Source organism: Nerophis ophidion, linkage group LG05 (assembly GCF_033978795.1).
Source record: "Nerophis ophidion isolate RoL-2023_Sa linkage group LG05, RoL_Noph_v1.0, whole genome shotgun sequence".
Lineage (NCBI taxonomy): Eukaryota > Metazoa > Chordata > Actinopteri > Syngnathiformes > Syngnathidae > Nerophis > Nerophis ophidion.
In genome coordinates, this window is record NC_084615.1 from 45,529,604 (window position 1) to 45,543,211 (window position 13,608).

General features: G+C 45.2%; 1 protein-coding gene across 1 annotated transcript; it reads left to right on the forward strand.

Annotated features, from left to right (window-relative positions):
- The first annotated feature begins 6,492 nt into the window (after window positions 1-6,492).
- LOC133552372 (macoilin-like) lies at window positions 6,493-8,076 on the forward strand. Its single transcript, XM_061899583.1, has 2 exons — window positions 6,493-6,576; window positions 6,891-8,076. The coding sequence occupies exon 2, from the start codon at window positions 7,042-7,044 to the stop codon at window positions 7,303-7,305; it is 264 nt and encodes an 87-aa protein (XP_061755567.1). The 5' UTR covers window positions 6,493-6,576; window positions 6,891-7,041; the 3' UTR covers window positions 7,306-8,076.
- The last annotated feature ends 5,532 nt before the right edge of the window (window positions 8,077-13,608 follow it).

Sequence of the window (13,608 nt, forward strand, 5' to 3'; positions counted from 1 at the left end):
CTGCTGTTGTGTTCTTGGGCAAGACACTTTACCCACCTGCTCCCAGTGCCACCCACACTGGTTTAAATGTAACTTAGATATTGGGTTTCACTATGTAAAGCGCTTTGAGTCACTAGAGAAAAGCGCTGTATAAATATAATTCACTTCACTTCACTATTAGTGCCCAAGGCATGGGTAACTTACACACCCGTGAAGGCACCATTAATGCTGAAAGGTCCATACAGATTTTGGAGCAACATATGTTGTCATCCAAGCAATGTTATCATGGACGCCCCTGCTTATTTCAGCAAGACAATGCCAAGCCACGTGTTACAACGGTGTGGCTTCGTAGTAAAAGAGTGCGGGTACTTTCCTGGCCCGCCTGCAGTCCAGACCTGTCTCCCATTCAAAATGTGTGGCGCATTATGAAGCGTAAAATACGACAGCGGAGACCCCGGACTGTTGAAAGACTGAAGCTCTACATAAAACAAGAATGGGAAATAATTCCACTTTCAAAGCTTCAACAATTAGTTTCCTCAGTTCCCAAACCTTTATTGGGTGTTGTTAAAAGAAAAGGTGATGTAACACAGTGGTGAACATGCCCTTTCCCAACTACTTTGGCACATGTCGCAGCCATGAAATTCTAGGGTAATTAATTATTTGCAAAAAAAAATAAAGTTTATGAGTTTGAACATCAAATAGCTTGTCTTTGTAGTTCATTCAATTGAATATGGGTTGACAATGATTTGCAAAACACAATTTCCCAACTCATATGGAAACGGGGTTTGTATATATATATATATATATATATGTATATATATATATATATATATATATATATATATATATATATATATATGTATGTATATATATATATATATATATATATATATATATATATATAAAAATATATATACATATATATATATGTATATATATATATATATATATATATATGTATGTATATATATATATATATATATATATATATATATATATATATATATATATATATATATGTATGTATGTATATATATATATATATATATAAAAATATATATACATATATATATATTTATATATATATATATGTATGTATAGTTGTTTGGGGAGCCTTCTATTAGAGTGTGGCAAATGGGAGTCAGGAAAAGGGCGGAGCTAACAAGCTAAGGAAAGCGAGACAATTGGTCGGTCAAAGAGGGCTGGGGTAGTATGATACTTAGACGGAGGCAGAGGGCCTGGTCTATGGGACACAGTAAGTGGGCAGAGCTAACAGGACACGAGCAGAGAGTGTGTCCGACCAGACACAGGAAGATATTGTCAATGGAACATTTAACGGACACAAGAAGTGCAGGGCCTATGAAATAGCAAGAGGGCGTGGCTCAGTAAATACAAAAATAGGGCAAGGAACCTTCAAATTGGGTATGGTTTATGTGGCACTGAAATAGGGTGGAGCTAACAGGACACAAACATAAGATGTGGCCTACCAAACACAGGAAGAGGACAGGGTCAACAGGGCAATAGAGGGCGGGGTTTATGAAAAAAACTATAGTGGAGTTGAAGAATAGGAGTGTGGGACTAAGAAGGTAGCGGGTGGGGTTTAGGGGACGCAGTAGCAGGTAATTGTGTGTGTGTGTGTCACACAGCTGTGGTCAGCATGACAAGTACCGCCTCTCAGCACAACATGGAAGCTGTCAGACCGGCCATTTAACAAGTGGTGTGCGATGCAAAGCGCAACCCTAAAAATGGTTGCCATGGCGAGTATCAGGCGAGGCTTTAAGCAAGTACCGGGTAAAAACATAAATCCCGCCGCCGTGAGATTAGAAACATGACGCCTCTATCGCTCTCCTCTGTTCTCGCCTCACTTTGTTGTTCTGACTCTCGTTCCAATTTGGTTCTCGCCTGCCTAAAGGGAAAAATGGACTCTTCTGGCCGACATCTGATACCAGACTGCGAGTGCACTTTTTCTTTGTCTGTTTGCATATTTACTGGCTCACGTTGTCTTTTTCCTCCTCGCTTCTTTGTCGGCTCTGCTGCACTCACACTTTCGCATGCAGAAAGGTTTCTTGTCCCACTGTAAACGAATGAGTCTGTCACACCACAAACAATCTGCATTCATCATGTCTTATCTAGCCGAGCCTCCACGCGGCAGCAGTCGTGCGCGTGTGCGCGTGTGTGTGTGTGCGTATGTGTGTGTGTGTATGTGTGTGTGTGTGTGTGTGTGTGTCTGCTTGGATGAGTGTGTGGGTGAGGAGGCGTGCAGGGTCAAGGTCAACAACTCTTGGAGCTTAATAAATGGCACAGACAGCTTGATCCTTTTTGAGTTTTTTTGTATGCAGCAAAAGCTTCTAATTCATGCAAATAACAGGATCAGACAGTCTGACACTGAAACATAATAATGCCTTGCTTTTAAAGGCTTATCACAGTTAATTACGTGCTTTGTGTAAGTTGACACGACAACGACTAAAGTTTTATACCGCATTGTCGTTGGAAAGATGTTAAGCCTTAAAAAAGACGGTAGTGCGTGTGCCAGGCCAGTAAATGGCGAGGTTTTAAAAGACAGGTAAATTAGGTGTGAGTTGGTTGGTGAGCTGGATTCTCAGCTAATCACAAATGCGATATTATAATATGTGTGACAGTTTTTGAGTTGTTTTCCTGTGTTGAGTGTTTCTTCCTTCAGGCTATCACTCTTATTTCCGTTACATTTCCTGTTTTGCTTATGTCTTGCGGTAACTTCACCACTGTTACTAATATTCATGGTGTTCCTAGTTTTTTTACCTTTCTGTCTCTGCATCCTGTGGAGACGCCGATATACTGATCGCAACATACTCCCACCTCAACACTTCTCGCTGCTGTCCGAACAAAACCACATATGTCACATTTTTATCATTGTTTAATATTTTTTGTATGCATTTTTTCCCCAGCTTGCTTAGGATTTCTGTGTGGAGTTTACATTTTCTCCCCGTGACGGCGTGGGTTCCCTCCGGGTACTCCGGCTTCCTCCCACCTCCAAAGACATGCACCTAGGGATAGGTTGATTAGCAACACTAAATGGGCCCTAGTGTGTGAATGTGAGTGTGAATGTTGTCTATCTATCTGTGTTGGGCCTGCGATGAGGTGGCGACTTGTCCAGGGTGTACCCCGCCTTCCGCCCGAATGCAACTGAGATAGGTTCCATCGACCCCCCGCGATCCTGAACGGGACAAGCGGTAGAAAATGGATAGATGGATGGAAAACGGCAGAGAATGTGTTTCCTAACATGTACCATTTTGCGGTCCGTATTTACACACCATAATACCCGTATTTTGAAGCACAGTACGTCCGACTACGGTAGCCTTAATGCTCCGACAATCCATCAAGCGGTGGGGCTTCATAGCTTACCAAAGTCATACTGAAACATTTTGACAGATTTTCTTGCGCCGTGTGCAATGTTCTATATTCTCAATGGAATATTTAATGTTTATGGTGTTGTCATCTTGCAGTCTACACGTATTTCTTATGTGTGACTGACATTTACTGGTCACAATTATCATTACACCATGTACCAAATATAATAACTTTGAGGTCGATAAGCACAACCAGAATAAATCCACACTTAAGGCGCACAGGGTTAAAAGACGCACTGTTGATTTTTGATAAAATGAAAGGATTTTAAGTGTGCCTTATTGTAAGAAAAATACTGTATATATTTTGATATTTGAGCTTCTAATTTATTTTTCCATTTTCATTTTTTCGCATTTCAATTTTTTTTTTAAAAGTATTATATAATTTTTTTAGCATTCAAATCTTATTTTTTAAAGATTCCGTATTTTGAACCTTTTTTTATTTTTATTTTTTTACATGTATGAGGAGTGTGCCCTCATAATAGACCAATTAGCAAAAGGATAAGGGTCCCCTATCACTTTGACTTCAGGAGACATTAGACAAACAATTGTTTGAGGGGATGTTTTTTATATCTACAAAGTAAAAACTGTGCTTTGAATTCAGCCTCAGTATGAAATAGGATACAATTTAAACACAAAAAAGCTGAAATATGGTTTCAGGTAGGTGGAACAACTTGAAAGCAATCAAGGTTAGGTGAAGAAGTATTGCAAGTCTACTCTGAGAGGAGCAACAGAAGTACACTTCTCATATTGATGGTTTGTAGCGCAACATTGTGATCTCTGTCAAGATCAACACTGGAGCTAAAAGCAAATGCAATTTGACATGGAAGCAGCAGGCAGCTGCTCTTGACATGGAAAAAAAATAAAACTTGTCATTGAACGATGGCGTTAGTTTCAGCCGTCAGACTACCGAGTAACCTCTGGGTGACCCCTCACTCACCTGCTGACAGTCCCGCGTCAGCAAACCGGGACGCCTGTTTGCTCGCCAATCCATCACTGCAGAAAGGACTAGACGGAGAGCGAGTGGAGGGCATGTTTGAGGGTTGGGTCATGTGCATGTGCCATGTTGGTCCATCCTGGGAACAGCAGTCAGGTGATGTGGTCACACACTGATTGGATGATAGAATAGAATATGGCGTGGTACTGCGCGTTTCTCTAAAACACATTTACATTTAATAAAGTGCACAATTAATATATATTGTCATACCATTTCTTCTCGTTGTGACAGTGCGCTCGTATCACGCTGTCACTTGAGGACCGGCACGTCCCTATATCTCTCTATGGTCAGGAGAGAGAGGATGCTTGCTCCCGTTGTCAGTGTGCAGGTGCGTCCTCGTTCTCCGGGCCAAAGAGAGAGAGAGAGAGAGAGAGAGAGAGGTACATGCCGGTCCTCAAGTGACACTGTGATAAGAATGCACATTATCCCCTTCTTCCCGAGGTTCACGATGACATTGTTCGTCCTTGCTCGATGCTGAATCTGGAAGTGGTACAGTTTGTACTGACAGGTACCAACGGGTGAGCCGTGTTCTGGTACTTCATTGAGTTAATCCAGGTCCTCCTTTCCTTCGCTGTCCACCTCAACCACCATCAGAGATGCCACTGGATTCTGGATACAAGCCTCCTTCCACTCCTTCAGCATGTTGACGTGGTAGGTCTGCCTTGTCTTTCTCTTTTCAGGATGATCTCGTAGGTCACAGGGCCCATCTTCCTGAGCGCAGTATAGGAGCCATGCCACTTGGCTAGTAGCGTGCTGTTAGAAGATGGCAGGAGCTGCAAGACGCTGTGCTTCTCGTAAGTTGACCTCTGCCTCTTCCCGATACTGGTCTAATCTTTTCCTCGTTTCCAGCACGTACTGCACCACACTGCGATCATTGGCTGTCAGGGTCGGAGCCTCCCAACTCTTCAATAGCAGGTCCAATGGGCCCCGGACCTCCCAGCCATACAGCAGGTCAAACGGGGAATAGTCAGTGAATGCTTGAGGTATCTCCCTGTACACAAACAGCAGGGAGGGTAGTCACCGGTCCCAGTCTCGCCCGGTTTCTGACACAAAATTTTTCCGGATCCTATTCAGTGTTTGGTAAAATCGCTCCACCAGACCATTCGTCTGGGATGGTATGGGGTGGTCTTGATGGGTTTTATTCCCATTTGATGATGGAAGAGCTGCAGCAGTCTGGAGGTGAAGTTGGTCACCTGGTCCGTGAGGATCTCGTCCAATATCCCCACTATGGAGAACAACTGAACCAGGCTTTGCAACACAGCAGGAGCAGTAACAGTACTGGGAGGAAATGCCTCCGGAAATATTGTTGCATAGTCACTAATTACTCAAATATACTGATGCCCTCTATTACTCTTAACTACTGGTGCCCCCCACTGCTCTTAACTACTGTAATGGACCCACAGTGTCCATGGCTATACCCAGAAATGGGGTTGTTATTATTGGCAGTGGCTGTAAACAAACCCGGTCTGCTTTATGGATATGACAAGTATTTTGGCATGTGAGACATGTCTTGCAAAAAGCCTGTAAATCTGCAGACATTGACGGCCAATAAAACCTAGAGTTTACTCGTAAGTATGTTTTGTTGCGGCCTAAGTGTCCTGCCCAGGGTACGGTATTTGCCAGGTGTAATATAAGGGGTCGTCAGTCCCGGTACCACTAGTTTTTTTGGGACCCTCTGGTAGCATACAATGCTACAATGTTTTTTTCTAAAACAAAACACTGTTTTTTCCCTTTTTCTACCTCCTGAACCTCAACCACCTTCTCCAACAAAGGTTGGAAAGCCACATCTCCCTTTTGCAAAGACCCAATGTATTTTGGTACATTCCATATGCTCTTTCCCAATGTCTCCTTTGGGTCTGGCTACTACCCTGCTTGCAGACCTTTTTCAAAGCGCCGCTGTTATCGTGACTGTTATGTTCCACGAAGTGGTGGTTTGTTTTTGTGTTTTTTCTTCGTTTGTTTGAACAGGTCACGCTCAATCATGACCTCTGCTGCCAATCAACCGGTTCCTGTTCCCAGCTGCTCCTCATTTCACCTGTTGATCAGCCAGCCAATCCCGGTCCACCATTCATCCTCCTGACCTGCATAAAACCACCTGCTCACCACTGGATGGGGGGATTCTTTTTCGGACATGCTGTGTGTAGCTTTGAGAGACGCTACTTTGTTTTTGGAGCTACTTTTTTTTGTCTTTATTTTTTTATTGACCTTTCAACCTTTGTAAGTATCTGCATCCTAGTCTTGGGAAAGGTTGGACAGAGGCATCTATACACTACACACGTAGGATTTGTTTGTGTATAGAGACACCAGGCTTAGGGGTGGCTGTGACCATGTTTTTAGATGTTATTTTTTGGACCCCCTCTTTGGCAAGAGTAATTAGGTAGGTTTTTGGTTTATGCTAATTAAATAGCTTTAGTTAGTCAGCTTACCTTTCTTTTGTATAAATGTATTTTGTTACGTTTTTTCATTTCTTTGACAGCACCTGTATTCCCAAGCTAGGCTAGCGTTGTGTCTTGTTGTAACCCCCCGAGCAGGAAGGTCGCATCCTGGCTGAAAAACATCTGGCCGACGAGAGGAAAAAGATGGAAGAGGCCACGGCTGCCCTGCCGATGGCTTTAGCTACAGCTACAAGAGTGGAGTCCAACTATTTGCCCCGTGCTGGAGACTGAGTGCAAGAAGCTCAGGATGGACATAAAACTCAAGGAGGAGAATATTCAGGATCTGGAGGGCAAGTGTCAGGAGTTGCCCAAGTACAAGAACAACGAGAAAGACACAGAGGTGCTGATGTTGGCGCTGTCCGCCATGAAGGAGAAGACTCTGCACCTGGAGAACAGCCTGAGTGCGGAGACCAGGATCAAGCTCGATCTGTTGTCTGCACCGGGAGATGCCAAGAGACAGATGGAGACAGCGCAAGGCCAGATTCACCAGAGGGACCAAGAGATGGCATAGCTCAAGCGAAAAGTTTTTGACAGCTGTAAAGTTTTGCTCTGCGGTGTTCCAGTTTTTGCTGCTACTAACATTGTCCAGTCTTGCAAAATCGGGGTTGGTCAGTTGTGGGTGAATTATTTGTGTGTAAATATGGACATTTTTCAATGTAACCCAGACATAGAGTGTTTGAATGACCAATTATGTTCATTGTTGTTGGTGGTTGGTGGGCGTGTTACGTTCCACGTAGTGGTGGTTTGTTTTTGTGTTTTTTCTTCTTTTGTTTGAACAGGTCACACTCAATCATGACCTCTGCTGCCAATCAACCGGTTCCTGTTCCCAGCTGCTACTCATTTCACCTGTTGATCAGCCAGCCAATCCCGGTCCACCATTAGTCCTCCTGACCTGCTTAAAACCACCTGCTCACCACTGGATGGGGGGATTCTTTTTCGGACATGCTGTGTGGAGCTTTGAGAGACGCTACTTTGTTTTTGGCGCTACTTTTTTTTTTTTGTCTTTATTTTTTTTTTACCTTTCAACCTTTTTAAGTATCTGCAGTCTAGTCTTGGGAAAGGTTAGAGGCCTCTATACACTACACACGTAGGATTTGTTTGTGTATAAAGACACCAGGCTTAGAGGTGGCTGTCACCCTTGTATGTTTTGGATCCTATCTTTGGCTACAGGAATTAGGTAGGTTTCTGGTTTATGCTAATTAAATAGCTTTAGTTAGTCAGCTTACGGTTCTTTTTTAAAATTGTATTTTGTTATGTTTTGTTCATTTCTTTGACAGCACCTGTATTCCCAAGCTAGGCTAGTGTTGTGTCTTGTTGTAACCGCCCCCTCCATGGTTACTTTTCAATAACACTAGTTTTTGTTTTCTATTCTTGGTCAGTGTCTTTATTTTACAAGTCATTTGATTTATACACTTTTATGTTGCGTTCCCCTACGATCCTTAGACTCTAAGCCATCTGGGAACGTAACAGTGACTTCTGCTGTCCTTTTGTAGCCTCTTCAAATAGACTACTCTCCAGGGTGGAGAACAGTTTAGCGCAAGAGGTTTCCCCCATGCCTCCCTTCTCTTTACTAGTCCCAGCACTTGCTCTGACCTGGGCTTGCGTGAGCACTGGAACTGACAAATGTGTTAACGTGCTGTCTTTTATAGGCACATCCAATAAAACTGGTAAGTCCCATCCCAAAATGACTGCAACCGGCAGACTGTCCTCTACTCCCACCGTTAGTAGATAAGATTGTTCATCCACAACAATCGTAACATCCACCATTGGGTAGGAGTCTTTATTTCCGTGCATTAATTCCCTGAGAACTAGCGACAGGAAACTACCAGAGTGGTAGTTTACTGTTAATATACTGGTAGTAGACTAGTTCACCATTAACAGTCACATTTTTGAATCGCTGGCGCCTTCTTTTCATGTTTATAGATTCAGCACAAGGGGAATAAAAGGCCCCACCTAACTTAGGTTTTTACGTAGGAAGTACAAAGAAGCTTTATGTCCTGGCTGCCGAGAGTAAAAACAGATCAGCTCCTTAACAGTGCCTTGCTGACTTGCTGCTGGGCTTCGTGGTACAGGTGGCTTCTGGGTAGTTCTGGGCGGTGACCTGGGCTGTGATGAGGTCTGATGACTATACGTCATGGTTGCTCGGCCTCCTCTCCTGGCGTTGAGGTACCGCAGGGCTAGCTTAGCAGCCGCTAGGCCGTCTCTGGGCTTGTGTTCCTTCACCCACTTGCGGATGTCCCCAGCAAGCACGCAGAGAAGTTTCCCCGAACTGCTCCTTCGAGTGCTGCTCCGACCAAACCCAGCGCCGATAGAGTCCTCACAGTACCAAATTTACCGCTGATGTAGTTGTACATTGTTAAGTTACAGCAGATTTGGGGTTTAGCAACAATGCCGTCATGTGACGTATTTGTATAAAAAAGAATAGCGCAGGCATCCAAGTATGGGTATCGAATACTTCTATAGGTACCAACTGAAGTCTGTCAGTGCTACCGGGTAACGAGTAACACAAAATCAAACAGTGCCATATTTGGTTACATTTATTGTATGTTGTGTCACATCCGGTTGCAGACTTACACTGGCTCAAACATTTGGCTCGGAAATAAGCAGTCTAGCACTCAAGGCAGACTGGAGCTGTCAGGAATGTTCTTTTTAGTCAAGGCCGTGACCTAAAATGGCAGAACACAGCAGGCTGCTTGCAGGTTTAGGAGTGTTTAATATCCATCCATCCATTTCCTACCGCTTATTCCCTTTGGGGTCGCGGGCGGCGCTGGTGCCTATCTCAGCTACAATCAGACGGAAGGCGGTGTACACCCTGGACAAGTCGCCACCTCATCGCAGGGCCAACTCAGATAGACAGACAAGATTCACACATCAGGGCCAATTTAGTGTTACCAATCAACCTATCCCCAGGTGCATATTTTTGGAGGTGGGAGGAAGCCGGAGTACCCGGGGGGAACCCACGCAGTCACGGGAAGTACATGCAAACGCCACACAGAAAGATTCCGAGCCCGGGAGTGAACCCAAGACTACTCAGGACCTTCGTATTGTGAGGCAGACGCACTAACCCCTGTTCCACCGTGCTGCCCTCTGTTTAATATCCAAAAGTACAAAATCCAAAGTAAAGTGCAACAGGCATATGCACAAAACAAGCACATTGAGACTGCGCATGAAAGAACAGAGAGAGCTATACAACAAAAAAATACCAAACCAAAAGTCAAAAATATGAGATGGCCGCGATGGTGGGGGAGGATGCCGGACAGACCTGGCAGGCCCAAGCGCATTGTGAGGGTCTGCTGGGAACGTCTGGCAGAGTCTCCTGTCAGAGAAAGTTTCAATTCACACCTCCGGGAGAACTTTGAACATGTCACGAGTGAGGTGTGGGACATTGAGTCCGAGTGGACCATGTTCCGAACCTTTATTGTCGAGGCAGCTGATTGGAGCTGTGGCCGCAAGGTTGTTGGTGCCTGTCGTGGTGGTAATCCCAGAACCCGTTGGTGGACACCAGCAGTGAGGGATGCCGTCAAGCTGAAGAAGGAGTCCTATCGGGTTCTTTTGGCTCATAGGACTCCGGAGGCAGTGGACGGGTACCGACGGGTCAAGCGGTGTGCAGCTTTAGCGGTCGCGGAGGCAAAAACTCGGACATGGGAAGAGTTCGGGGAAGCCATGGAAAACGACTTCCGGACGGCTTCGAAGCGATTCTGGACCACCATACGGCGCCTCAGGAAGGGGAAGCAGTGCACCATCAACACCGTGTATGGTGCGGATGGTGTTCTGCTGACTTCGACTGCGGATGTTGTGGATCGGTGGAAGGAATACTTCGAAGACCTCCTCTATCCCACCAACACGTCTTCCTTTGAGGAAGCGATGCCTGGGGAATCTGTGGTGGGCTCTCCTATTTCTAGGGATGAGGTTGCTGAGGTAGTCAAAAAGCTCCTCGGCGGCAAGGCGATCAGTCACACAGTATAACACGGGAATAGAGCAGCAGCGAAAGAATTTAACATTAACAGCAACGACACTGATTTGTTTAATGACGACTTCGACGAGACAGAGCCGGGCATTTTGGATGCCGTATTCGCCCAACTGTGTGATTCGAACACTGAAGAAGAAGAATTCGAGGGATTCGTGGATGAGGAATAACTTAATAAAGTGAGCTTTACATGTTTATTTTGTGTGTTGTGTTGTGTGACATTATTGTTTCAGCAACGTTGAGTTTTTGATATATTATTGCTTTTTGGATGCCGTATTTGCACAACTGTTTAATTCGAATACTGAAGAAGAAGAATTTGAGGGTTTCGTAGATGAGGAATAACTTAATAAAGTGAGCTTTACATGTTTATTTTGTGTCTTGTGTTGTGTGACATTATCGTTTGAGCAACGTTGAGTTTTTGATGTACTATTGCTTTGCACTATTTCGAGTGTTACCATATTGTGATTGCACTAACGTTTGATTTACCATAACAGTATCAGACTGTTTTTTACGTGTTTAATGAATCGGGGAAAATAATAAAACAGCTGTTTATTCATTTTGTGAGTGAACGGAGTTGTCAGAACGCTGGTTTGTAATCAACTAATAAAGTTTGACTGACCTATCTGACTGTTTTGTTGACATTCCCTTTAGCGCAGCTCCATTTAAAGGATGCATAACGTAACCCCAGCCTCTACTGTAGCATCTATTCTGTGCGCCTTATAATGTGGTGCGCCTTATATATGAACAAAATATTAAAATATGCCATTCATTGAAGGTGCGCCTTATAATCCGGTGCGCCTTATAGTGCGGAAAATACGTTATATTATTGTTTTAGTTGCTTAAGAGATATTCCTGGCTCTGAATGTGCTATTTTTATGTTTTTGTGCATTACTTGTTGCCGTCATCATTAAACAAACGGGTTACTCATCACTTACTCAGTACTTGAGTAGTTTTTTCACAACATACTTTTTTTACTATTACTCAAGTAAATATTTGGGTGACTACTCCTTACTTTTACTTGAGTAATACATCTCTAAAGTAACAGTACTCTTACTTGAGTACAATATCTGGCTACTCCACCCACCTCTGCCTGCTGCTAATCATCACCTGAACAGTATTTAAACCAGTCAAACTTATTTCTCAATGTGGGATCCTTGTCTAGTTTCTCGGAGGAATGATCACGGTTAGTAACATATTTTTGACTTCCATCCATCCATCCATCATCTTCCGCTTATCCGAGGTCAGGTCGCGGGGGCAGCAGCCTAAGCAGGGAAGCCCAGACTTCCCTCTCACCAGCCACTTCGTTTAGTTCTTCCCGGGGGAACCCGAGGTGTTCCCAGGCCAGCCGGGAGACATAGTCTTCCCAACGTGTCCTGGGTCTTCCCCGTGGCCTCCTACCAGCTGGACGTGCCCTAAACACCTCCCTGGGGAGGCGTTCGGGTGGCATCCTGACCAGATGCCCGAGCCACCTCATCTGGCTCCTCTCGATGTGGAGGAGCAGCGGCTTTACTTTGAGTTCCTCCCGGATGGCAGAGTTTCTCACCCTATCTCTAAGGAAGAGCCCCGCCACCCGGCGGAGGAAACTCATTTCGGCCGCTTGTACCCGTGATCTTATCCTTTTGGTCATGACCCAAAGCTCATGACCATAAGTGAGGATGGAAACGTAGATCGATCGGTAAATTGAGAGCTTTGCGTTCCGGCTCAGCTCCTTCTTCCCCACAACGGATCGGTACAACGTTCGCATTACTGAAGACGCCGCGCCGATCTGCCTGTCGATCTCACGATCCACTCTTCCCCCACTCGTGAACAAAATTCCTAGGTACTTGAACTCCTCCACTTGGGCCAGGGTCTCCTCCCCAACCCGGAGAGGGCACTCCACCCTTTTCCGGGCGAGAACCATGGACTCGGACTTGGAGGTGCTGATTCTCATTCCGGTCGCTTCACACTCGTCTGCGAACCGATCCAGCGAGAGCTGAAGATCCCGGCCAGATGAAGCCATCAGGACCACATCATCTGCAAAAAGCAGAGACCCAATCCCGCGGCCACCAAACCGGAACCCCTCAACGCCTTGGCTGCGCCTAGAAATTCTGTCCATAAAAGTTATGAACAGAATCAGTGACAAAGGACAGCCTTGGCGGAGTCCAACCCTCACTAGAAACGTGTCCGACTTACTGCCAGCAATGCGGACCAAGCTCTGACACTGATCATACAGGGAGCGGACCGCCACAATAAGATAGTCCGGTACCCCATACTCTCTGAGCACTCCCCACAGGACTTCCCTAGGGACACGGTCGAATGCCTTCTCCAAGTCCACAAAGCACATGTAGACTGGTTGGGCAAACTCCCATGCACCCTCAAGAACCCTGCCGAGAGTATAGAGCTGGTCCACAGTCCCACGACCAGGACGAAAACCACACTGTTCCTCCTGGATCCGAGGTTCGACTATCCGGCGTAGCCTCCTCTCCAGTACACCTGAATAAACCTTACCGGGAAGGCTGAGGAGTGTGATCCCACGATAGTTGGAACACACCCTCCGGTCCCCCTTCTTAAAGAGAGGGACCACCACCCCGGTCTGCCAATCCAGAGGTACCGCCCCCGATGTCCACGCGATGCTGCAGAGTCTTGTCAACCAAGACAGCCCCACAGCATCCAGAGCCTTAAGGAACTCCGGGCGGATCTCATCTACCCCCGGGACATTATCGTTTGAGCAACGTTGAGTTATTGATATATTGTTATTGCTTTGCACTATTTCGAGATGTCGTTAATGGAGTCAGTGTCGCTGCTGTTGTCCAGCAGTTCAGTGACAATTCCTGCTTTCCTGAAATCATTTCTCTCAATAGGATCCAT

Coding starts and splice junctions, on each gene's coding strand:
- LOC133552372 (XM_061899583.1), top strand. CDS start 7,042: ATGGACATAAAACTCAAGGAGGAGAATATTCAGGATCTGGAGGGCAAG.